This window comes from Anolis sagrei, chromosome 2, assembly GCF_037176765.1.
Source record: "Anolis sagrei isolate rAnoSag1 chromosome 2, rAnoSag1.mat, whole genome shotgun sequence".
Lineage (NCBI taxonomy): Eukaryota > Metazoa > Chordata > Lepidosauria > Squamata > Dactyloidae > Anolis > Anolis sagrei.
The window spans coordinates 16949114-16976716 of NC_090022.1; the positions used below are offsets into that span (position 1 = coordinate 16949114).

At 42.7% G+C, this 27603-nt stretch overlaps 2 protein-coding genes across 2 annotated transcripts; both read left to right on the forward strand.

The window, feature by feature from the left end:
* The first annotated feature begins 12 nt into the window (after positions 1-12).
* LOC137094763 (zinc finger protein RFP-like) lies at positions 13-8404 on the forward strand. Its single transcript, XM_067465393.1, has 7 exons — positions 13-536; positions 2591-2686; positions 2981-3211; positions 3367-3389; positions 3761-3879; positions 5825-5857; positions 7669-8404. Exons 1-7 carry the CDS (start codon positions 129-131, stop codon positions 8187-8189), a joined length of 1431 nt encoding a protein of 476 aa, XP_067321494.1. The 5' UTR covers positions 13-128; the 3' UTR covers positions 8190-8404.
* A 5163-nt stretch (positions 8405-13567) lies between these two features.
* Positions 13568-27143, forward strand: LOC137096343 (zinc finger protein RFP-like). The gene is made up of 7 exons (XM_067465502.1): positions 13568-14012; positions 18756-18851; positions 19964-20194; positions 21230-21252; positions 21624-21742; positions 24092-24124; positions 26509-27143. The coding sequence occupies exons 1-7, from the start codon at positions 13605-13607 to the stop codon at positions 27027-27029; spliced, it is 1431 nt and encodes a 476-aa protein (XP_067321603.1). The 5' UTR covers positions 13568-13604; the 3' UTR covers positions 27030-27143.
* Positions 27144-27603: the final 460 nt, after the last annotated feature.

Sequence of the window (27603 nt, forward strand, 5' to 3'; positions counted from 1 at the left end):
CCGAAGCCTTAGGCACAGGGAGAGCTCAAAGGTTGCAACGCCAGGGGTTGGGCTGAGGCAGAGCCTGAGAAACGAAAGTTAAGGCATTAACTCTGTCTTGACTCTGCAGTAGAGCAGCATTGGCAGCTATGGCCTCTGGAGACTCTATAAAAATGCTCTGTGAGGAACTGGCCTGTCCCATCTGCTTGGAGTATTTCAAGGAGCCTGTGATGATCATCTCCTGCGGGCACCATTTCTGCCAATCCTGCCTGGATCAATGCTGGGAGGGGAAAGAGGCCTCCTGCCCACAGTGCCGGGAGAAAGTGCAGGAAGGGGACATCAAGCGGAATTGGCAGCTGGCAAACCTGGTGGAGATTGCCAAGGACCTGGGGAGCAAGAAGGCAGAAGAGAAGGGGAAAGTCTGCCAGAGGCACCAGGAGCCCCTGAAGCTCTTCTGCAAAGACCACGAAGCTCCCATCTGTGTGGTGTGCGACAGGTCAAAGGAGCACAAAAACCACCAGGTGATCCCTGTGGAAGAGGCATCAAAGGAGTACAAGGTAGGAGGGGTAAAATAGAGACACCTCATAGGGTGTTGTGGTGCATCTCTACCCCACTATACAGGTCTGTGGTTAGTGGTTTAATATTTTCTACCATGCCAGACTGAGGATAATAGGAATTGCAATCCAACAGTACTTGTGGCTCTGAGATTTGAGAAAGGTTAAAGGACATATTAACATCAAGCATTGTAGCCACAATCCTTGTATCTCAAATCACATCCCAGTATCCTGACAAAACAGAACAAACTGCAGCCTTGCAGATGTTACTGTACTGCAACTCTTGTCATGATATCTAATGATGAGAAAGACAGTTGTAGTCCAGCATCCCCCATAAAATCACATAGAGAGATGGATTTGTCTTGTGGGCCTTGAGTTTAATACATGACGAGGACAGGAGTTGTAGTCCAGCATCAGGACAGCCACAAAATACACATGGAGGGCTGGATTCGGCCCATGGGCCTGAGTTTAACACATGTGCCTTTAGAACTGTGTTTCTCAACCTTCCTAATGCCGCGACCCCTTAATACAGTTCCTCATGTTGTGGTGACCCCCAACCACAACATTATTTTCATTGCTACTTCATAACTAATTTTGCCACTGTTATTAATCATAATTTAAATATCTGATACTCAGGATATATTTGCATTTGTTGGACCAAATTTGGCACAAATACTCAATACGCCCAAATGTAAATACTGGTGAGGTTGGGAGGGATTTATTTCATTTGAGAGTTGTAGTTGCTAGGATTTATAGTACTTGCTTTGTTTATTCATTCAGTCTCTTCTGACTCTTCGTGACCTCATGAACCAGCCCATGCCAGAGCTCCCTGTTGGCCGTCACCACCCCCAACTCCTTCAAGGTCAAGCCAGTCACTTCAAGGATACCATCCATCCATCCATCCATCTTGCTCTTGGTCGGCCCCTCTTCCTTTTTCCTTCCATTTTCCCCAGCATCATTGTCTTCTCTAAGTTTTCCTGTCTTCTCATTATGTGGCCAAAGTACTTCAACTTTGCCTCTAATATCCTTCCCTCCAATGAACAGTCAGGCTTTATTTCCTGGAGAATGGACTAGTTGGATCTTCTCACGGTCCAAGGCACTCTCAGAAATTTCCTTCAACACCACAGTTTATAGTTCACCTACAATCAAAGAGCATTCTGAACTCCACCAACAACTGAATTGAACCAAACTTGGCACATAGAACTCCCTTGAAAAACAGAAAATACTGGGTCTGGTGAGCATTGACCTTGACTTTTGGAGTTGTAGTCTGTGGATTCAGACAATGATGGATCTGGACCAAATTTGGCACAAATACTCAATATGCCCAAATGAGAAAACAGGTGTAGTTTGGGGAAAATAGACCTTGATTTTTGGGAGTTATAGTTGCTGGGATGTATAGTTCACCTACAATCAAATAGTATTCTGAACCCCACCAATGAGAGAATTGGGTCAAACTTCCCACACAGAACCCCAATGACCAACAGAAAATACTGTGTTTTCTGATGGTCTTTGACGACCCCTCTGACACCCCCATCGCGACCCCCACCCTGGTCCCACTCCCAGGTTGAGAAACACTGCTTTAGTAGATGAGTTAAAGAATCCAGCCTCCTTTCTTCCAGCCCCAATGTGGATGCAAGCAGAGCAGAGGGTACATCCTGGTGCTACAACAATAGAGAGGAGGAAGCTCAATAGACAGACATCTCCACCCCTTGAATGTCTTGTACAATGAATAATGGAATGACTAAAGGTGTGCCAACTTTACCAAGCTTGATTTCTAGTAGGTTTGCTAGAAATTTGCATGCAGCCCTTTTGTCTTATCTGGAGCGGAGCCCAGAAAAGACATTGTACCTTTATCTCCCACCTGGAGATGGCCCACAAAAATGGGATAATCCAGCCAAGGTCCTGATATCTGGAAACTCTGTTTCAGGACATCAATTTTCACATTGAGAATTTGCTACTGGGCACTTGATATTGGTAGGTATTGCATAATGCTATATATTATAAAACTTTATTTTTTGAACAAAAGAATTGAGCAAAGCCTTTTTCTTCCTCTTCAGGATCATATTTGGAATTATCTGGAGACTCTGAAGAAGGAGAGAGAGAAAATTCTGGCCTACAAAGCAAAAACAGCATGGGAAAACCAGGATTTGCTTGTAAGTGGAAAATGGGTATTGTGTCTTTAAGTGTAAATCTGGATAAAGAGGGAGGAAAGTGCTTTGTCAAAAATATCTACCATTTATAAAGTCCTAATAGCCTATGGACAATATTGATCCAGGCCCATTCCAGTGTCAGGCCCCTGCAAATCTTCATAAGACTCTTTCTTTAAGGGATATTGACATTTTCTGTAAGAAGGGACACAAGCCTCTTTCCAAGGGAATGTGGAGAATTCAGCCCAAAGGCAGTTTCTTTCTGCATCTCACTCCTGTTTCCCCTTTCCTTTTTTCTAGGAGAAAACCCAGAGAGAGAAGGAGAAGGCTATGGCTGCATTCAGGCTCATGCACCAGTTTCTAGAAGAACAAGAGAGGAATCTGCTGGCAAAAATGGAAGAAGTGGAGAAGGAAATTTCAGCCAAAGGGGAAGAACATCTGGCCAGACTCTCCGAAGAACTCTCCTCTCTCTCGAAACTCATCCAAGAGATGGAGGAGAAGCATCAGCAGCCAGCAAGTGAACTTCTCCAGGTAAGGCCCATATTGTCCCCATGGAAGAATGAGACAGTGACACCTCAGCTTTGTCATGGTTCAAAAAATTAACTAGAAACATTACATGTTTGTAAATATGCACATAGTCTCACTGCAAATGCCTGTCCTGAATTCTTTCTTCTCTTCATTTACAGGACATCAGAAGCTTCTTACAGGGGTAGGTTACTCTCCCACAAAAGCTTGGACTTGCATGTGAAGCACATCCCTCTCCTCTTGCAGAAATGGGTGTCTGGGGTTGAATGGTGGTGTTGGACCTGATGCCCTCTGAGGCCCCTTCCAACTCTGTGATCTTGTGGGTTTGTTTCTACACCATGGAATTATAGTAGTTTGACTGCCCTTTAACTGTAATCGCTCATTGCTATGGAATCAAAGGAGTTGTCGTTAGGTAAGGCATCGGCACTCTTTGGCAGAGAAAGCAAAAGGCCTTGCAAAACAAGTCCAGGCATCAAGCCATAACAGCCAAAGTGGTGTCAAACAGCATTAATTCTATAGAAGATGCACCCTGTGATATTTTTCTTTTTCCTGCAGTTATAATGAAAAGGAGGAATTTGAGATCTCTGTGGCTTTTCCTCCTGCTCTGAAATGGAAGATCTGGGACTTCTGTGATATAAATCCCTTTCTGGAGGGTGTCATGAAGCAATTCAGAGGTAAGCGTGATTGTCTACAAGGACTTTCAGGGAGATGTAACACTGGACTGAATAGGGAAATTAAAGGCTCAAAGGCACTGGAAAAGGTAAGGTGAGAAATCAGCCAATTTTATTTTAAACTTGAAACAAAACTATATTGTGTCTATTGTTTTTTTAATTTTTATGTCATGTGTGGATTGAAATTTCAGTTGTGAAGCAAAATGAAATATAAATATAGAATTCCCTGACCAACTTAAACCTCAGGGATCATCAACACGGTGAAATTAATACTGTTTGATACCATTATAATATGTATGGCTGAACGCTATGGAATATTGGGAGTTGTAGTTGGCGAGGCACCAGCATTATGTGGCAGAGAAGGCCAAAAGACATTGTAAAACTACAACTCCATTGATTCCATAACATTGATCTGTGGCATTTAAACTGGTGTCAAACTGCATTCATTCTACAGTGTCAATGTGTCTTCCAATTACATTGCACAAATGTATACATACGCACACACCAGATATACCATGAGATTTCTTGCTGGTGTACTAATACAATCAGTATTAATGTATTAAATTATTTGTACCTTGAATTGTATTAAACAGACTGAAATACTTTAAATAGATCAACAAGGAGAAATGTTAAAACCATCTCAAGCCATGTGTATACATATTGTGGAATTTGGTTCTGAGGATTTTAAGAAATGTTTTATTTTGTCCAAATGAAACTAGTGTGAGCCTAATACTCTGAGAGGCATATGTATGTAAGTAGAGGGGCTCCTTCAAGATCCCAAGCTATTTAGGGGCATTAAGGCCCCATCTACACTGCCATACAAAATCCAGATTATCTGCTTTGAACTCGATTGTATGGTAATGAAGACAATCTAGTTCAAAGTAGATAATGTGGATTAACTCCTTTGATAATCCAGAATACATAGCGTGTAGATCCACCCTAAATGTCATGGCAAGCATCGTGATACTCCTTTTTCTAATGTGACCTGGGGATAGGTCTATTGACCAGCCAACACCTCAGAGAACCTTCTGGTGTGTTAAGATTCATCCCTTTGTGTCCACTGGAGCCAGACTATTAAGCCCATTTGTCCAGTGTGACTCTGTAACCAACCTCTATCAGGCATTGGCCATGATGTCACGCTGGAGAACATAGTGATCCCTAGAGAGGTGTTCTCTGTAGGAAATTCCAGGTCTTCTCGATTTTTCTCCCATTGACATTAACCATTTAGTGCAGTTTGAAGTGAGCTTCTAACCATGGTGGCTGAACAAGAAACTTCTACACAAGTGTGTGAAGGAAAGTCCTCCATGTGCATGTGCACCCTGTCGTTTGAGCAATCACCATCAAAATGGTTCCACAATTTCCTATGATATCTCCAGTTTTCCTCAATAGAGTTTAAAATTGACTTAAGTGGCCAGGATGGATGTCCGCTGTAAGACCACTCTTTGGAGGTAGCTGACCATCGAGTCATACTAGAAAGCCTGGTGATTCCTGGAGAGAGCATTGTAGTCAGTCCACAAATAATGAAATCTACTGGTCTTAACTTCAATCTGAGAGTTGGCTGGTATTTCTAGATAGCAACCTTCATTGTTCATACATCGAGACATATCTAAGTGATGAAGGAGGCAGAGCTCTCTTTCCTGCAACCCATCCTTTGTCACCTTCCAGTGTGAACTAGGGAAGAGTGGCCCTTTCCACTCAGTCACTTTTGTCCAAAGTTTACCCTGATATACTGCTATGGAGACTGCACATTGCGACATTGCATGTCAATGCGGTGATGCACATTGGACAACCAATTCCACCATTCCTGAATGAGGCATAACTATATGAGGTGGTTGAAGTTATGCTTCATCTCTTGGGTGAAGGATCTCAGCCAATTTGAGTTGTTTCCGCCTGATTTCTGAGAGTCACCATGTCCTACTAAGTCTCTCTCTTTCCTTTCTCTCTTTAGACTCCCTGGAATCTGGTCTTCAGCAACAGAAAGGTAAACAGGAAAGATTTTCTTCAGAGAGGGTTTGCCATAGCATTCTCTCTGAGGCAGGATAGGGTCCCTGGTCTCCAAGAGCCCTAGTCCAACTCTGGGTCATGCTGGTTCAAATTACAGTGGTCTTTGTTTACTCGTCTTGGCTTTTAGGGAGGTCAGGCTTGAGTTAGCTGTATTTATTTTTCTTTTTGGACTCTCCTAAATATTTTTACTCAGCCTTAACCATGATTCCACAAAAATATAGCAGAGCCAACCAAACCAATCAATCTCCCTTTTTCTCAGGTGACATCTACACTGTAGACTGAATGTGGGTTGATGCCACTTTAACTGCTATGGCTTAAAGCTATGGAATCCAAGGAGTTGTATTTTGGTGAAGCATCATCAGAAGGTTAAAAACTTGTGAAACTGCAACTCCCAGGATTCCACAGCATTGGCCATGGCAGTTTTATACTGCAGTAATTCAACAGTGTAGATGCATCCCTAGATGAGTTTAGATTTTCTCTTGAATAGCAGAACCTCCTTGGTGAATTTCCTATCTTATTGTCTTTAGAAATAATCCTGCATCTTACTATACCCCACAACAGTAAAGCCTGGGGCAACAGTGGAAGACTAGGAGGGCATATTGGCACTCCAAGGGACTTTAGAGGAAAAATAATACTTTTTAAAGAAAATTGCAAGAATGTATTTTGATCCTGAGGAGCCCAGGAAGCCTCCAATTGGATAAAATCCCCTTGTAAAGGTTGTTCTGTATTTTAAAAAATGCTGGTGGGTAGGCGGTCCACAGATTACAAAAATAACCCACGGGCCACACTTTACTCACCCAGTGTGATATCATTATAAAAGGCCAGATGAGGGTAAAAAGACAATTTCGACTACTCCTGATCAGAGTTTAGAAAAGTCCATTTTTGAGAACATTGAGAACTCCTAATGTTCCAAAATCCTGCAACAATCACAACCACAGGTCTTGTGTAGTCCCAAAAATAATGTTCTCACATTCTGCTCACATCAATATTTATTAACAAACAGGTCAAATAAAAATGACATTCAAAGGAAACTTAAATCTCTAATATCCCAGAGATTTAAAAAATAACAACCAGCACCCAAGATTGCCCATTTTAATTACAATAAAGAATTTCTTCTTTTTTGTCTTTTAAAATCAAATTTTAACACAAAAAACACAAATAAAAAACCAAAATAATCTGGATATATTTACCCCAAATTCTCAGCAATGCGCTCCTGAATTTATTTTAGCTTTGTCATATCATACGTATGCATTCCAGCCAAATCTCGGATTATGTCCTTCTAAATTAAACAATTTACTATGCTGGACCAATGCTGCAAAATGTTTTAGATCTGAAAACAATATTATTCTTCTAATGAAAGTAGTTATCATTAGCTAAGATACAATAATGCAGTATCAAACAAGAAGTCCAAATCTCTTTCTTTCCCCATACCATTGAGAAGAAGATGCCTGATGGGGAAGTGTCATTGCTGGCAGGGCGCAGGGTGAATCAATGACACAAGGTCCCTCGTGGGTTTCATGGCTGAGCTGGGAATCAATCCCTGGTCTCCAGAATCAAAATCCAGTGCTCAAATCACCAGACATTCAAATATTAATCTTATGAAGAAGGGATATAATGTAACATTGAACCTATCTAGATTTGAAGAAACAAGGGAGGATTTCCCTGTCATTTCATAAGAATGCAAGATAGAAGCTGAACCCTCCAGCAATTTACATTTAACTTCTCTCTCTCTCTCTCTTTCTTTCTTTCTTTCTCACTTCACTCCTGATCTGTTTCCACCACCAACAGCACATGTGACTCTGGATCCCGACACAGCCCATCCTGTGCTCATCCTCTCTGAAGATCACAGGCATGTGACATGTGGAGAGAAATGGCAAAATCTTCCTGACAATCCTGAGAGATTCACTCGCTATCCTTGTGTGCTGGGCCAAGAGGGATTCACAGGAGGCAGGCATTTTTGGGAAGTCCTTGTGAAGAGTGGAGAACAATGGTCTGTGGGAGTTGCCAGAAAGTCTGTGCTGAGAAAAGACTCAGTCAGCTTTGGTCCTTGTGCTGGTATCTGGCCAGTGGGAAAGAACAAGAGTGACTACTGGTCCTCCTCTGACAATGGTGCGTACCTACGTATGACTCTGTATGAGGAGCCCAAAAGGGTTCGGGTGACACTGAACTATGAAGGGGGTCGGGTTGCCTTTTACGATGCAGACTCAGCAGCCCTGATCTTCGAATACCCACCAGCCTCTTTCTCAGGAGAGACCCTCCTTCCCATCTTTTCTGTGAATAAAAAATGCCAACTGAAGCTCTCTCCCTAAGGATGGGGAGCAATGTCCAAAGCAGCTGAGATGCAAGAGGAGCTTTATCTCCATAGATCTGGGACTATTCATTCTCTTTCCTCTCGTTGTGGATTCCTCCTGCTCTCTCTTTACATATTTGCCAAAAAGGGACTGGGAGGCTGTAGTGTGAATGATGAAGGCTTTCTGCACCACCCATGGACCATTCAGGGCAGGCATGTAGCCGAGGGAGGGGGGTGCTTGAGGAGTTTCAGCCCCCCCCCCCCCCGAAATTCTCATGGTGGTCTGTGAGAAGGCCTTACTGGTACATTATTTAAACTGTTGTGTTTATTCATATCATGATCTGATCGCCATGCTCAATATATCCCATATGCATGGGGGTATTGGGGCAACGATACAGAAGGTTTGCTAGGCTTGACCCTCTTTCACTCAGACTCAGCACCCCCCCCCCCCCGAATCAAACTCAGCCCCTCCTGAATCAAAATCCTGGCTACGGGCCTGATTCAGGGACTTATTCCCTCTGGAAAGATCAGCAACAATGACAACAGCAAAGAGGGAATAAAAGATCCAAGTTCATATTCAGTAATTCCACAGTTCCTAACAGGTGGTAGGCTGGCTGGGATTTTTGGGAGTTGAAGTCCAAAACACCTGGAGGCCCAAAGGTTTGGAACCACTGATCTAACTGTAAACATCAATATTCAAGAATATGACTATGTGATGCCTTTGTATGTGTATCTGCACCAGGTGAAATCAATTGCAAATATCTTGAATAAAAGTTTAAATAATTTTTAAACATCCTGCAAATTTCTTGGGAAGAGCGCCCACATTCCAGAAGACGCAAAGACCTCCAGCATTGAAGCCATGATCCTCCATCATCCACTTTGCCTGATTGGCCACATTGTCTGAATGCCCAACCACAGTCTCCCAAAGCAGTTATTTTACTTTCAGGTCAGGAATGGATAACAGAATGTCAATGGATAGCAAAAAAGATTTAAACATGCGATTAAAGCCCACTTTAAAAAAAAAAAAAAAGGTGGAATATACACTGAGAACTGGGAAGCCCTGGCCCTTGAGCATTAGAAGTGGAGTTCAGCTTTACCAACAGTTCTATGAATTTTGAAGAGGCCCAAATAGTGGGCGAAAGGGGGAAATGTGCCAAGAGGAAGCTGCTTCCTGGGGAGGATTTGGAGTGACTTCCTTCCTTTCTAGCACTGGGAAACTCCTGTTCAATCCCTTTGACTGTGAAATACCTCAGAGCTTAGTTCTGCCCACCACAGTATCTAACACAGGGGCGCTCAAACTAAGGCCTGAGGGCCAAATACGGCCCTCTAAGGCCATTTACCTGGCCCTCGCTCAGGGTCAACCTTAGTCTGAAACAACTTGAAAGCACACAACAACAATAACAATCCTATTTCATCAGCCAAAAGCAGGCCCACACTTTTCATTGAAATACTAATAAGTTTATATTTATTAAAATTGTTCTTCATTTTAATTATTGTAATGTTTTTAAGTGTTTTTTTGTACTACAAATAAGATATATGCAGTGTGCATAGGAATTCATTAATGTTTTTTTCAAATTATAATTCGGCCCTCCAATAGTTTGAGGGACTGTGACCTGGCCCTCTGTTTAAAAAGTTTAAGGACCCCTGATCTAACACATACATAAAACCATTCAAACAGATTATGTGGAATGCAGTACATATGAAGAGGCTCTAGGGGTCTTAGCAGACCACAAGGTGAACATGAATCAAGTGTTATATAACAGCTAAAACAGCCCAATTCAATTCTAGGTAGCATCAATAGCATAATATCTAGATTGAGGGAAGTAATAGTACCACACTGTTTTGCTCACCTGGAATATATAAATTCAGCCTTAATCTATCCACTCGTAGTGTGGTCTTCCTCTTTTCCTGTCTTGATCTGGTATGTCCACAATACAGGACCTTTGTTTTGGCTTCTACGGAGGATTCTGTCCAGATTTGGACACATTTATTTGTGTCTTGACATCTGCCCTTGCGCTATGCTACTCTGCTGTTGAGTATGCATGCCCAGTGTGGAACACATCGCACGACACTAAAACAGTAGATGTGGCTCTTAATGAGACATGCCGCTTTATCACAGGGTGCCTGCGCCCTACACCACTGGAGAAATTACACTGTCTAGCCGGTATCGCACCACCTGACATCCGCCAGGAAGTGGCAGCCAATAGTGAAAGGACCAACACAGAGACATCTCCAGCTCATCCTCTGTTTGGGTATCAGCCAGCACATCAACGACTTAAATCTAGAAATAGTTTTCTAAGATCTACAGAGACACTCGCCGAAACACCTCAGCAAGCGAGAGTCCAAAAGTGGCAGGCTCAAACCCAGAACCTCAATCAATGGCTGATACCAAATGAGAGACCCCCCACCCCCACCCCAGGGCACACAGAAGACTGTGCGACTTGGAAGGTGCTGAACAGACTGCGCTCTGGCACCATGAGATGCAGAGCCAACCTCAGGAAATGGGGCTACAAAGTGGAATCCATGGCATGCGAGTGTGGAGAAGAGCAAACCACTGACCACCTGCTGCAATGCACCCTGAGCCCTGCTACATGCACAATGGAGGACCTTCTTGCAGCAACACCAGAGGCACTCCAAGTAGCCAGATACTGGTCAAAGGACATTTAATTAACTACCAAACTTGCAAAATTTGTATTTTGTCTGTCTGTTTGTTTTGTTCCTTGGTATCTTGCCCCCTTCCGTGTCTGCTTAAGCCCTCCTCTCCTTGCTTCTCCCTGTTGCGTTTAGCGGATTTCAGTCTGGTCCAATGCAGAATACGCAATAACATTGCACATAGGCAAGAGGAAAAGGAGCAGAAAAACTTTACTCTTATCAGCAGAGTTAAACATAAGCTTGCAGTGTTGCATATAAAATCAAACAGTGCAACAAACTTACCTAGTCCTTGTAAGTAATACAGAATAAGGCTTCTTTATCTTCATCCAAATGAAGGAGCAGAACAAATGGTAGAGCAAAATACCTGAGCAAAATGCTATTGCAGCATAAACCCTGAGCATAGGCTCCTCAGAGCAAAGCTGAACTGTATTCTAAAACACATACAGTTATACTCCACTGGGTGTGATCCAAACTTACTTGCTGACCTACATTAGCAGGTTCACATTATTATTAGCAGTATAAGGTTTTCTTTAACACACACACACACACACGTATACTTTAACACACACACACACACATTCTTTAACACATATATATACTCTGAAGACAGAGGGGATCAGAAGACATTTCCATCTTGTCTTTACTAATAATATAATATAGTATATTGTATATACATATAGTATTTATAATATTATAATGTAATACAATATAATACTAGTAATAATAATACAATATTACAATGATATATTTACATTACATGTAATATTACTAATAATATTACAATATAATGGTATAGTGCAATATAGTAATATATAATACTGATATTGTACTATGATAATATAATACATTGTATGAAAATATATCTTGTAAGCTACTCTGAGTCCCCTTCGGGGTGAGAAAAGCAGCATATAAATGCCGTAAATAAATTATATACTTGATCCTGTTACAACTTACTGTAACATCTCCCACCTTCTTCCCTCTTGGATGTCTCTTTCTCCCTGCTGCAACTCAGGGTGCATCTACACTGTAGATTTAATGTGGTTCCACATCACTTTAGCTGCCATGGCTCAATGCTATGGGAATTGTAGTTTTACAAGTTATTCATCTTTCAGCAAAAGTACCTCAGACCTCACCCTCTGAGGAAGCTTGCCATAGATGCAGGCGAAACGTCAGGAGAAATGCCTCTAGAACATGGCCATATAGCCCGAAAAAACCCACAAGAACTGAGAAAAGTATGATAGCTGGGACCCAATGCTGGTTGCGCAATGCGGGTCAGAATTACACTTGCGCAGCGAGTGAGAGACGCTGGTGTGTGCTATAAACTTAACTATTGCTAACTGCCATTTTTTACCATCCTTAACTATCACTCAAACTTAACTTAGTTACATGTGGATGAAGCGAGCTATAAACTTAACGCTGTCTCGCGCATGTCTTCGCTTCTCTAATTCCGACCCCCGTTGCGCAACCAGCATTGGGTCCCAGCTGACATACTTTTGCCCACCCTTGTCTTGGTGAATGCTGGTGCCTCACCAAACAATTTCTAATGTTGAAGTACCCTTTATGCCCCCCAAGCTTGGACCCTATTTATCTCTTTGTTTCCTGTCCATCTGAAAGATTTCAGCAACATTGGGAGGCATGTGGATGGGCCAAGAGAAATAAAGCTTTGCCAAGTTCTTATGGGGAGATTGGGCCTTTTAGATAAGCTGAACCTAAGGTGCAAAGGGATTTATATGTCACAACAGGCCCTTTGAATTGTACCTCAAAAGCCACCAGTACCTAAGAAGCATTTTAAAGCAAGGGAGTTATATGCTTAAGAGAATAAGTTGCAAGCCGCCTAGAAAGGAAGAGAAAGGGGAAGGGTACACGCTTTGGTCACAGGTACACGCTTTGGTCACAGGTACACGCTTTGGTCACATCCCGCCTCGACTACTGCAACGCTCTCTACGTGGGGCTGCCCTTGAAGACGGCCCGGAAGCTTCAGCTAGTCCAACGCGCGGCAGCCATGTTGTTAACAGGAGCAGGGCGCAGAGAGCATACAACGCCCCTGCTGTCCCAGCTCCATTGGCTGCCGATTTGCTACCGGGCCCAATTTAAGGTGCTGGTGTTATCCTACAAAGCCCTAAACGGTTCCGGCCCAAAATACCTTGCAGACCGCATCTCGGCCTACGAGCCCACGAGGACCTTGAGATCATCCGGGGAGGCCCTTCTCTCGGTCCCGCCCGCCTCACAGGCACGTCTGGCGGGGACGAGAGAGCGGGCCTTCTCGGTGGTGGCCCCCCGGCTGTGGAACGCCCTCCCTGCTGAAGTTAGACAGGCGCCCTCCTTGATGGCCTTTCGTAGGAGCCTGAAAACATGGCTCTTCGAGCAGGCCTTCAACTGAGTGTAACATTGGAACGATACTGGAATGGATTATGACTACGAAATTGACTATGACCCCAGGATTTCGACGAAGCGGATTTTTAGTGTATGTTATGTAGTAGTAGTTTGGTATGTGTTGTCGTGATTTGCTGTACACTGTCTTTTCCATGTTGCTGTTCACCGCCACGAGTCGCCCTAGGGCTGAGAGTGGCGGTCAATAAGTGCAAATAATAAATAAATAAATAATAAGAGTCTCATGCCTAGATTCCCAAAGGGTGAGGCACTGGGAGAGCTCAAAGGTTGCAATGCCATGGGTTGGGCAGAGGCAGAGTCGTCAGCTGCCTTCCAGGAAGAGAAAGTCTGAGAAACGAAAGTTAAGGCATTAACTCTGTCTTGACTCTGCAGTGGAGCAGCAACATCAGCCATGGCCTCTGGAGACTCTATGAAGAAGCTCTGTGAGGAACTGGCCTGTCCCATCTGCTTGGAGTATTTCAAGGAGCCTGTGATGATCATCTCCTGTGGGCACAATTTCTGCCAGTCCTGCCTGGATCAATGCTGGGAGGAGAAAGAGGCCTCCTGCCCACAATGCAGAGAGAAAGCGCAGGAAGGGGGCATCATGCCAAATAGGCAGCTGGAAAACGTGGTGGAGTTAGTCAAGGCCCTGGGGAGCCAGAAGGCAGAAGAAGGGGGGAGAGTCTGCCAGAGGCACCAGGAGCCCCTGAAGCTCTTCTGCAAAGACCACGAAGCCTCCATCTGTGTGGTGTGTGACAAGGCAAAGGATCACGAAAACCACAAAGTGATTCCTCTGGATGAGGCATCAAAGGAGTACAAGGTAGGAAGGATAAAATAGGGGCCCCTAACAAGGTGTTGTGGTGCATCTCCACCCCATAGTCTGTGGCTGGCGGTTCAATATTTTCCCAGACCCTGGGGGATCTAAACAGTAGAATAAATGCAGTTTGGTACCATTTTGCATGCTCCAAACCTATGCTCCAAACCATTGAGGTGATAGTTTTATAAAGTCTTCAGATTTCTCTGCCAGAGTATTGGTGCCTTGCCCAACTACAACTCTCAGAATCCCATAGGCTTGTGCCCTGGCAGTTAAGTTGGTGTCAAGCTGTGTTGATTCTAGATGTAAAAACCTCCTAATACATGGAGCAATGGAATCAAGGTACAGGAAAAGAGATTCCGCCTGAATATTAGGAAGGACTCCCTGATGGCAAGAAGACATCCATAGTGGAATTTGATTTTTGGAGCTCCTCCTCTTGAGATTTCTAAGCAGAGGCTGAATGACCTTTTGTCGGGGAATGCTTTGATTATTTGTTCCTGAATGGCGGAATGAGGTTGGACTAGAGAGCCCATTGCTCCCTTCCAACTGGGGAAGGTCCAAGTGAAATGAAGTCCCTATCCCCTAAGGCTGGGTGCAGGGGCGGCTCAACCATTGCGCAAAGTAAGCATTCGCAGTATAGTTGATTTTGCCCAGGGGTGCTCTTGAGGCGCTCTTGGGGGAAAATAGACCTTGACATATGCGAGTTGTAGTTACTGGAATGTATAGTTCACCTACAATCAAAGAGCATTCTGAACTCCACCAATGATGGAATTGAACCAAATACGGCACATAGAACTCCCATGATGAACAGAAAATATATATCAATGATTGATTGGGGGGGAGCACCAAAATATTGTTTGCTTACCATTGAAAATTACCTGGGGCCGCCTCTGGCTGGGTGTCATTCATTTTCCTCAAAGGCCACAACAACCACATGACTACTCACATCACTTTTGATTATCCAGCATACCAGAGGGAGGAAAATGGGAATTGCAACCCAACAGCACTGGTGGATCCAAGTTCTGGGAAAGGTTAAAGGACATATTAACATCAGGCATTATATACACAAACCTTGTTTCTCAATTAACACCCCAGTATCCTGACTAAACAACAAACTGCAGCCTTCCAGATGTTACTGTACTTCAAGTCCCATTGGCTCTTGTCATGATGTTTAATGATGAGGAATACAGGAGTTGTAATAATAATAATAATAATAATAATAATAATAACCACCATCACCATTATAATACACCACCATCTCCCTGAAAAGACTCAGGGCGGCTAACAGGCCAAGCCCAAAAATTACAATACAGCAAATTAAAATACAACAAATAAGTAATAACATCAAAATAAAATACAAACAATAACAGATATGCAATAAACAAACGTAGCAAAAATAGTAGGGGGGTGGGGAACAGAGTGGGCGGGCCAAATGCATGGAATAAAATTGTTAAAACTGTGGGTGAGATAGGTAAATGGAGTAGTATGGGTCTGAGGGGAGAACTCAAAAGGGGCGAACAGTGGGGTTGACATTCACTAAGGAACACGAGAAAGTGCCTCAAGAGGACAGGTCTGTATTAGGATGAAGATAATATGGGGTATGCGTCCCACAGAAAATCACATGGAGAGCCGGATAATACATGTGCCTTAAGGAGATGAATTAAAGAATCCAGTCTCCTTTCTTTCAGACCCAATGTGGATACAAAGCAGAGCACAGAGTACATCCTGGTGCCAAATACATAGACACCTCCACCCCCTTGAGAGCCTTTGTACATTGAATCATGGAATGACTAAAGGTGTCAAATCATGGAACCTCTCAGAATTACAGCTCACAACGTTCAGCAAACACTGGATACCATCTATTCTTGGTCACCACAGAACAAACAAGACAGTGCTAATGAAGCGATTAACATAGCAGGTTTTATAGTATTTGGCACACCACCCCCTTTTCTTGTCATGAATGACTTTTCAATGCCTTTAAAGCATAGGTTCTTTTAACTGCAATTTCCATTGTGAGAGGGTATATCAGATTACAGAAAACATTTAGACATATAGACATACAGATTCCATGCAACTACATTGGATTTACAATTACATGGCTAACAAACAAACAAAGGGGAGTTACATTTTCACTCAACATTCACACACATATACATGCATTCATCCTCATGCACCCAAATATTCTCTCTCCTTGGAGAAGCACCTGTTAGGCCAGACCCTTCTTTCCTGCAGCCTGCCAGCGCATAGTTCCATAACCTAAACACAATGTCAAGGACCAGATCTCTGTTTTCCATACAGCAGAACCTGGCTCCCTGCACAAAATCCAAGACTCCAAAAGTGCACTCCTTCCTCTTCCCTTGAGAAAGAAGCCCCAAAGTGACCAGACTGCTACCTTAAAAATCTGCCACTCTCCATAGGTACACTATCTCTCTCCTTCCCATGGAGCAGAGCATAGCGTGTGAACAGCGTCTCAGTCTGTCACAGTTTGAGCATTATTAGACTGAGTCTTTTATAGAAATATTCTGTTGATGTAGTCCCAAAGTTGTAAATGAATGATAGACGTCTTCCATCCTGGCTCCATCTCACTTTCCTGGCCAAATGTGAATCTTCCTGATTGGTGATGATCTTATGTCGACTTCCTTCTTAACACTGTAAACATTACTGTTATTACTGCCCCAATTCTTATCAGAGTTTACTTTTAATTACAGTCCAGCAAGCAGGTAGTTAATCATTGCAGGCCTGGGTCTTTTACTGGTGTTTCCAAAATTATTAACTCCATTCATACATCCTTCCATTCTTCCATTCATTCCCACACATCATTATATCAAATCCACATTTCTCAAATCTGCATATTATTTTTTGTGACATTCTCTTGATCCCTTGCGATTCCTCTACTCCCTACTTTCCTACAATAAGCAAGGCCAGTTGGCCCTTATCAGCTTCAGTTGCTCTCTCCCTCTTTCCTCCTTGCATTGCATTCCACCATTTCAGGTTGACTGATGTGACTGTATCTCAAGGCCGGTGTTCTGCCTCTGTGTTGCTAGGAGGGTGATTTGGAAGGAATTATAACACAAAAACATCAGAAGCTATATGTAAAGTAAACATCTTTTTATTGAAACAAACTGAATTTCTCTTTTCCTAGCTGCCACTGAAAAGTCTTTATGAAAAGGAAATCCTACCAGCTTCTGCAGCCCTGTACTTAACTCAAAATGTGACTGCTGTGGTTTTACTATATAGATATTAGATGTGACTACTAATATTTACTATCTATGCCACAATGTCACTATCTATATCAAGGGTCCTCAAACTTTTTAAACAGAAAGCCAGATCACAGTCCCTCAAACTGTTGGAGGGCTGGATTATAATTTGAAAAAAAACATGAATGAATTCCTATGCACACTGCACATAATAATAATAATAATAATAATAATAATAATAATAAAGCAATAACTTTATTTATCTCCCCTAGGGGACTCAGAGAGGTTTCCACATACGCAAAATAATACAAAAACATACAATATAAAACAAAAACATAGGCATAAACTGTTAACACAAAATATACATTAAAATCCAATTCAAACCAGTTCCGCTCTCTTCTTCATGTAAGGTAAGTTGCCAGAGGCAAAGATTTCAATAAGGGGCCTGGACTATTTGGAACGGGCTGGGCCAAGGCTTGTGCAAGGAGAAGGGGAAAATGGGGCTGGCTGAATGCTACAGTGCAAGGATCGGTCTCAGCAATGGCCCTACTAGAGAACCAGGGCCACTCAATTCCAGGACCAATTAAAGTACTATAAAAAGAAAGGTCTGGCCCGGAAGAAATGATGCCCTCAGATGACAGGGAACGGGGGAATGGATGGGGTACAAGGCCAAGTGCTAACTGTTGGACCAAGGGCTTGAGACTTGAGACTAGTCATTATCAAAGGTCTGATGAAACCACCAAGTCTTCAAGTTCTTACGGAAAGAGGTGAGGGATGGGGCCAGCCAGAGGCAAGGGGCCACCACTGAGAAGGCCCTCTCCCCCGTCCCCACCAACCGGGCTTGAGACGGTGATGGGAGCGAGAGGAGGGCCTCCCTGGTGACAAAAGGTGTGTCAGTTTTACCAAGCTTGGAGCCCCCATGGCGCATTGGGTTAAACCTCAGAGCTTCTGAGCCTTTTGACCGAAAGGTCACAGGTTCGAATCCGGGGAGCGGCGTGAGCTTGTGCTGTCAGCTCCAGCTTCTGCCAACCTAGCAGTTCTAAAATATGTAAATGTGAGTAGATCAATAGGTACCACTCCGGTGGGAAGGTAACTGTACTCCATGCAGTCATGCCGGCCACGTGACCTTGGAGGCGTCTACGGACAACGCCAGCTCTTCAGCTTAGAAATGGAGATGAGCACTAACCTCAAGAGTCGAACACGACTGTACTTAATGTCAGGGGAAAACCTTTACCTACTTTACCCGACTTCTAGTAGTTTTGCTGGAAATTTGCATGCAGCCCTTTCGTCTTGTCTGCAACCGTTTTGGCTTGTCTGCAGCTGAGCCCAGAAAAATGAAGAAATTACACCTTTATCTCCCACAAAAGTGGAATCATCTGGCCCAGGTCCTGATCTCTGGCAACTCAGTTTCAGAAATTGGTTTTCACTCATTTCCACTGAGACTTCTGTATTGGGGCACTTGGCATTGCTAGGCAATTTGTAATGCTCTTTATTATAAAAACTGTACACCTTGATCAAAACAAGTGACCAAGGCCTTTGTCTTCCTTTTCAGGATCTTATTTGGAATTTGTTGGAGACTCTGAAGAAGGAGAGAGAGAATGTTCTGGCCTACAAAGCAGACGCAGCGCAGGAAAGCCAGGATTTGCTTGTAAGTGGCATTCGTACTGGAAAACAGGAAAGTATGACCTCTTTGAGCACGACACTGGATAAATAGGGAAGAAAGTGCTTTGTCAAAAATATCTACCATTTATAAAGTCCTAATAGTCTACAGACAATATTAATCCTAGCCCATTCCAGTGGAGGGCTCTTGCGGGTCTTCATAAGACCATTTCTCTACTGGATATTGACATTTTCTATATGAAGGGACACAAGTCTCTTTTCAAGGGAATGTGGAGAATTCAGCCCAAAGACAGTATTTACCTATATTTATTTTATTTATTTACTATATTTGTGTTCTGGTACAGCTGTACCAGGAGCTCCAATTTTGTTTGCTTTGCATTAAATGTTTGATTGCAGTCCTAGGTTTCAGGGACTCTGCAGATAGGTGGCTTCTTTTGGCTGCAGTCATAGGGCAAGTCACCTGTCCATCATCATTAAGTTTTGGTCCCGCCCCTTGCTCAGAGCGATTGGGAAGGGAAGGGAGCCATTATTTAGTTAGTCTCAGCAAGGAAAGCTATGTACAGGATGTGTGTAAACTTCCCCTGTACAAAAGCTTCAACTTTTAAGAATTTCCAGGAAAACAGCCCTAAAGACCAAAGAACTCCAGCTGGAGAGGATCTAAGCCTTTACTGGTAGGTCCACTTGGCGTTCGAGAAGCAGATGGAGCCCACATCAGTAAGGGTTAGATTACAGTCAGCCTGGGAGAAGTTAAAAGGAGGATTTTCCTTTAAAGAAGAAGTTATTGAAGATAGTTGCTTGTCCTTCGTGGGCAAAATTAGGAATTCACCAGTTGCCTAAAAGCTTGGAATCATTTGCTTAACTTTACTGAAGACAAGAGAAGCTTCTGTTTGATTGTTCATTAATAAAAGACTTTGTTGTACTTCTCAAGCCATCTAAAGACTGTTTGTGCTGGAAACCTCTGAGAACTTCTCTTTGGGCCCCCTGGCTTCCCGCTGGGCAAAGGTTGCACGTCCTGTTTTAAAGACAATTCTTTACAGGCCCAGCGTGTGACAGAACAATTTGTATACCGCCTTTCTCAGCCCACGGGCAACTCAATATCTTTCTGGCTCTCACTCCTGTTTCTCCTTTTCTATATTGTAGGAGAAAACCCAAAGAGAGAAGGAGAAGACTGTGGCTGCATTCAGGCTCATGCACCAGTTTCTAGAAGAACAAGAGAGGAATCTCCTGGCAAAAATGGAAGAGGTGGAGAAGGAGATTTCAGCCAAAAGGGAGGAACATCTGGCCAGACTCTCCCAAGACCTCTCCTCTCTCTCAAAACTCATCCAAGAGACGGAGGAGAAGCATCAGCAGCCGGCAAGTGAACTCCTCCAGGTAAGGCCCAGATTGTCCCCATGGGGGGCTGAGAGGTGGCACCTCAGCTTCCTCATGGTTCAATGTACAGAAACTGGGAATCTCCCAACAAGATATTCATAATCCAGGAAAAGATTGACTATGGCAACCCAAGATCCATAAGTTTAGACACCATATATGTCAGAAGATTGTGTGGAATGCAGAACTAGAGTCTGCAAAAAACATTCTCACAGAGTTCCCTCATCATTCCAGGTGGGTGAGCAGTGTGGATGGCTATGGCGTCCTCTGTCAATCTGTTGGCTCTATATGCAAACTGATGTTTGTCCAATGTGTGTGGAAGGCAAGAAACGATATGCCTACAGACCAGATTTTCAAGACACTTCAAGATGATGGAATTGAGTGCCACTTGTCTGTAGCCCTGAAAATTACCAGTAGGAAACTGGTAATTGAGAAGCTAGAAGCAAACAGTCTGCTTTCCATATATGTGTATGTGTTTCAAATGGAAGAAAAGGAACAACAGTAGTGAAGAAAGGCAGTTTGACAAGGGTGTTTAGATGTATGGTCACTGGACCATGAACTGCACATTTGAAAACAACTGTAATGTCAAAGGTTTGCAACCTGATATGTATCTGCTATGAGTGATAACATGACTATGGTGGAATAGGGAGCCCATGCAATACAATCCTTCGATCCAAACTCTGGTCTTGCTCATCAGGACCAGGGCATTGGCTGAAGCTGGAACTCACCTCAGCCTGGGAGCCCTCACCACACCAACATTGCCTTCATCGTGTATTTATGAAGTACATGGCCTTGAAGTATTCCAGTTTCCCAACATCCTGGAGTCTGAAGGCTTGAATTTAATGGTATTTTGGTGGCTCTGCCAAAAAGCTTTTGCAAACAATGGCATGAAAGTAAATCTACCCCTCTTTGTGGAGAGAGGGCTGTTTCACCAGATTAGCTTTCCTTCAACCATTTCAGTTACACTAATTTTCAGAAATATGCACATAGTCTCTGTGTAAATGCCTGTCCTGAATTCTCTTTTCCCCTCATTTACAGGATATCAGAAGCTTCTTACAAGGGTAAGTTAGTCACCCATAAAAACTTGGATTTGCATGTGAAGCACATCCCCTCTCCCCTTGCAGAAATGCGTGTCTGGGATTCATTGGTGGAGTTGGACCTAGTGGTCCATGAGGCTGCTTCCATCTCTGTGATCCTGTGGGTATGTCCCTACACCATGGAATTGTAGCAGTTTGACCGCACTTTAACTGCTATGGCTCAATGCTGTGGAATCATAGGAATAGTTGTTGGATGAGGCATCAGCACTCTTTGGCAGAGAAAGCAAAAGGCCTTGCAAAACAAGCCCAGGCATCAAGCCATAACATTCAAAGTGGTGTGAAATGCATTAATTCTATAGAAAATGCACCCCATGATTTTATTCTCTTTCTTGCAGTTATAAGGAAAAGGAGAAATTTGAGATCCCTGTGGCTTTTCCTCCTGCCCTGAAATGGAAGATCTGGGACTTCTGTGATATAAATCCCTTTCTGGAGGGTGTCATGAAGCAATTCAGAGGTAAGCGTGATTGTTCACAAGGGTTTTCAGGGAGATGTTACATTGGTCTGAAAGGGCAAGTGACATGCTCCATTGGGAAAGTTAAGGTGGGGAAACAGCCAATTTTATTTTAAACTTGAAACAAAATTATATTCTATTTTGTTCTATTGTTTGTTTTTTTTAAAAAAATCTCAATTTCAGTTATGAAGCAAAGTGAAATATAAATATAGAATTTCCTAGCCAGTCCTAAACCGGTCTGTGTTCTTCACCGAATAAGTGCATACACACACACACACATATACATACACACACCAGATATACCACGAGATTTCTGGCTGGTGCATTAATAAAATCAGTATTAATATGTTAAAATATTTTTATTGTTTTGAGTTGTATTAAACTGACTAAAATGCTTCAAATAAGTTGACAAGGGAAACTCTCCTCCCCTTCAGAAAACTTCTGAAAACACACCTATGCGCTTTAGCGCATGGAGAGGAGGAGCACTAGCACAATTTAATTAGCACTTTATGCCTGTGGCGATCTAATTCAATTCACAACTATGGTCAAGCACTGTTTACATTTTAATCGTCTAATTGTCTAGGAAATATGTTTTTTATTCAATTATGTTCTATTAGTGTAATTATGTTTTATTTAAGTAGCTGTATTTCATATTACTTTAACCTTAATTCTTTTCAGGTAATTAATTTATTTCTGTCCATTTTGCATATTTGATGTAGTGTGATTTTAAATTAATTGAATGCTTGCCTTTTTATATGTATGTAAACCACCCTGAGTCCCCTTTGTGGAGAGAGGGCGGCCTAGAAATAATAATAATAATAATAATAATAATTATTATTATTATTATTATTATTATTTTACTGACACAAAACACAGTATGACACAGCAAACGAGATATATATGGATTTCATATCACAAAATCACAAGCCAAACACTTCCCAAATGTTTAGGACTGTGTGATGTATATTATTATTACTATTATAATAATTATTTTTATTATTCAGGTTAATAAAGTTAAAACCATCTGAAACCATGCATTTAAATATTTTGGAATTCAGTCCTGAAGGTTTTAAGAAATTGACACATTTTATTTGGTCCCAAAAAATACTAGTGTGAGCCTTATATTCAGTTAGGCATATGTGTATAGGGAGAGGGTCTCCTTCAAGATCCCAAGACTTTTAGGGGCACTAAGATCCCATCTACAGTGCCATATGAAATCCAGATCATCTGCTTTGAACTGGATTATATGACAGTATAGATTCAGTTCAAAGTAGATAATGTGGATTATCTCCTTTGATATTCTGCAATATATGGCAGTGTAGATCCACCCTAAATGTCATGGCAAGCATCTTGAATTCAGCCCCATGTAGACCACCTTACAATAATCTATTTGGGACTTGAGCCCAGTGCATCTCAGGCCTTCTGGTGCAGGGAGACAGTGATGCTCCTTTTCTAATGTGACCTGGGAAGAAGTCTGTTGATCTACCAACACCTGAAAGTAACTTATTGCGTGTTAAGACTCATCCCATTGTGTCCATCGGAGCCAGACCATAAAGCCCATTGATCCAGTTCGACTCTAGCCAACCTCTATCAGACATTGGCCATGGTGTCACACTGGAGGACCTAGAGATCCCAAGAGAGGTTTTCTCTGTAGGAAATTCTAGGTTCTCTAGTGAGATTTTGCTCCCATCGACATTAACCATTTAGTGCAGTTTGAAGTGGGCTTCTAACTGTGGTGGATAAACAAGAAACTTCCACAAAAGTGTGCGAAGGAAAGGCCTCCATGTGCATCTCTACACATGGAGCAACCACCAACCAGGTCTCAAAATGGTTCCTAAATTTCCTATGAAATCTTCAGTTTTCCTCAATAGAGTTTGAAACTGACTTAAGTGGCCAGGATGGACGTCCGCTGTAGGAACACTCTTTGGAGGTAGCTGACCATCGAGTCATACCGGAAAGCCTAGAGAGAGCATTGTAGTCAGTCCACAAAGAATGAAATCTACTGGTCTTAATCTCAGTCTGCTTGGCATTATTAGATAGCAGTGTGATGGCATGCCCGAGCCTTTGGGAAACTATATTGTCTGGCTCTACTCAGGGGCTTTCTATGGAGAGTGCACATTGCAATACAGAATGTATTGGCTCAGTTCCTTCCCTGGCCATGCATTGCATATCAATGCAGTGATGCACATTGGACAACCAATGCCACAATTCTTGAATAAGGAATAACTGTGTGAGATTGAAGTGACACATTATCTCTTGGGTTAAGGATCTCCACCATCTTGAGTTGTTTCCTCTTGATTTCTGAGAGTCACCATGTCCTGCTCAGTCTCTCTCTTTCCCTTTTCTCTTTAGATTCTCTGGAATCTGGACTTCAGCAGCAAAAAGGTAAACGGGAAAGATTTTCTTCAGAGGGGTCTGCCATGGTATTCCCTCTGAGGCTGAGAGAGTGGGATTTGCCCAAGGCCAACCAGGGCCTTTCCACTGCAGAGTTGGGATTCGGACCCTAGTCTCCAAGAGCCCTAGTCCAACTCTAAAACTAATGTATCATGCTGGTTCAATTTACAGTAGTCTTTGCTTACTAGTTTTGGCTTCTTGGAAGAAATCAGGCATGAGTTAGCTCTATTTATTTTTCTTTTTAGACACTCCTATATTTGGGTGAAGCATCAGCAGAAGGCTAAAAATCTTATGAAACTGCAACTCCCAGGATTTCATAGCATTGAGCCATGGCAGTTTTATACTGCATGAATTCAACAGTATAGATGCATCCCGAGATGGATTTAGATTTTCTCTTGAATAGCAGGACCTTGTTGGTGAACTTCCTCTCTTATTGTCCTTAGAAATAATCCTGCATCTTACTATGCCCCACAATCTAAGTCAGGGGCCACAGTGGAAGGCTAGGAGGGCATATTGGCATCCCCAGGGAGCTTGGAGGAAAAATAATACTTTAAAAAGAAAATTGCAGAAATGTGATTTGATCCTGAGGAACCCTGGAAGCCTCCAATTGGATAAAATCCCCTTAAAGCTCATTCTGTATTTTAAAATGCTGGTGGGGTGGTCCACAGATCATTTTAAAAAAAACCTTGGACCACACTTTGCCCACCCAGTGTGGTATCATTATAAAAGGCCAGGTGGGAGTAAATAGACGATTTTGACTACCTCTCCTGGCCTGAGCCACAGGGCTTGTGTAGTCCCAAAATAATATTCTCACATTCTGCTCACATCAATATTTATTAACAAACAGTTTTTAAAAATACATTTATTATTATATTTATTCCTACTCTGCTTTATCATTCTCGAAGGACACTCAAATCTCAAATATCCCAGAGATTTAAAAAAATAACAACCAGCACCCAAGTTTGCCCATTAGACTGACAGAAGCAAGCAATTTCTTCATTTTTATTTATTTATTTATTTAAATCTTTTATATCCTGATCTTCTCTATCTCCGCAGAGGGACTCAGACCGGCTGACAGCAAAGATTCAATGCTAGCATTAAAAATCTAAAACATAATACAACAACATTAAATTACCAAATACATATAGGATAAGTTACATAAAAGCCATTCGCCAAGATAAAATCGTGTCTAACTCAGTCCGTATATTCAGTCCATATATTGTGGTCAGTAACTCTGGTCAATTGCCGGTCTCAGACATTCCGCAAAAGCTTTGTTCTACAGCCAGGTTTTCACTAGCTTCCTAAAGGTCAGGAAGGAGGGGGCAGATCTAATTTCATTTGGGAGGGAATTCCATATCCGAGGGGCCACCACAGAAAAAGCAGTCTCATCCCCACCAGACGCGCCTGGTGGGGACTCTCCAGACGATCTTAACACTCTTGATGGTTCATAGGGAATACCTTCGAACAGGTAAACTGGGCCGGAATCGTATAGGGTTTGTGCTTGGAAGCTAATTGGCAGCCAGTGGAGCTGGTGCAACAAGGGAGTTGTACGCTCCCTGTACCCCACCCCTGTTAGTAGCCTGGCTGCCGAGCGTTGGACTAATTGAAGCTTCCAGGCAGTCTTCATAGGCAACCCCACGTAGAGAGCATTGCAGTAGTCTATACGGGATATAACCAGAGCGTGGATCACCATGGCCAAGTCCGACTTTGTCTTTTTAAATCAAATGTTAACACAAAAACACAAATAAAAAACAAAATAATCTGATATATTTACCCCAAATTCTCAGCCAAGCACTCCTGAATTTATTTTAGCTTGTCATATAATTATGCATGCCAGCCAAATCTCAGATTATGTCCTTCTAAATTAAACAATTTACCATGTCAGACCAATGCTGCAAAATGTTTTAGATCTGAAATCAACACTTTATTTCTAATGGAAATTAGTTCTCATTAGCTAGAATAAATAATATTGCAGTATCAAACAAGAAGTCCAAATCTCTTTCTCCATACCATTGAGATGAAAATGCGTGATAGGGAAATGTCACTGCTTGTGGGACGGGGCACAGGGTGAAACAATGTGATGGGGTCCCTCATAGGTTTCATGGCTGAGCGAGAAATCGCTCCCTGGCCTCCAGAATCAAAATCCAGTGTTCAAATGTTAATCTTAAGAAGGAGAGGAACATAATGTAACATTGAACCTGTCTAGATTTGAGATGACAAGGGAGGATTTCCCTGTCATTTCATAAGAATGTAAGTTGGAAGCTCAACACTCCAGCAGTTTACATCTCTCTCTCTCTCTCTCTCTCTCTCTCCCCCCCCCCCCCTTTCTTTCCTTCTTTCCTTCTCTCTTTCCTTCCTGTTTCTGCCACCAACAGCACATGTGACTCTGGATCCAAAAACAGCCCATCCTGAGCTCATCCTCTCTGAAGATCACAGATGTGTGACAGATGGAGAGGAATGGCAAAATCTTCCTGACAGTCCCAAGAGATTCACTTCTTATCCTTGTGTGCTGGGCCAGGAGGGATTCAGAGGAGGCAGGCATTTTTGGGAAGTCCTTGTGGAGAGTGGAGGTGCATGGTCTGTGGGAGTTGCCAGAAAGTCTGTGCAGAGAAAAGATTCAGGCCACTTTGGTCCTGATGCTGGGATCTGGTCAATGGGAAAGTTGAAGAATGAATACTGGTTCTCCTCTGACAATGGTGCATTCCCACGTCTGACTCTGAGCAAGGAGCCCAAGAGGGTCCGAGTAACACTGAACTGCGAAGGGGGTCGGATAGCCTTTTACGATGCAAACTCGGCAGCCCTAATCTTTGAATACCCTACAGCCTTTTTCTCAGGAGAGACCCTCCTCCCCCTTTTTTATGTGAATGAAAAAGCGCAACTGGAGCTCTCCCTCTAAGGATGGAGAGCAATGTCCGAAGACACTCATCAGCTGAGATGCAAGAGGAGCTTTATCTCCCAAGATCTGGGGATCTTAATTCTGTTTCTTCTCATTGTGGATTCCTTCTGCTCTCTCTTTTACATATTTGCCAAAAACCAACTGGGTACTGGGGTATGAGTGATGGCTTTCCCCTCCGCCCATAGACTGTTCAAGGACTTATTCCTTGTGGAAAGATCACTAGCAATGACCACAGCAAAGAGGGAATTGAAGACCCAAATTCATATTTAGTAAATAATTCCAGGTACTGGAATTCCAGTAGTAAGTGAGCAGTGTATTTGGCCCTCTTTCTTGGTCTTTCCAAGGGATGTAGGTTGGATTTGCCTGGGAAGCTTTTAGTTTTCACACCAAATGTTATGGTTTTCACATGGCACAGAGTCATTATTTTTGCTGAGGAATTCTTGTGTTGAAGGGCAGCGTTGTACAACTGAAGTAGGAGCCTGAAATATAATTGTGCTATAAAGAGGCCTGAGATACAGCTCTGCTTCCACAGCCTTGAACTGAAATGGGGAGGTTCTAGGTCGGAAGAAACTGT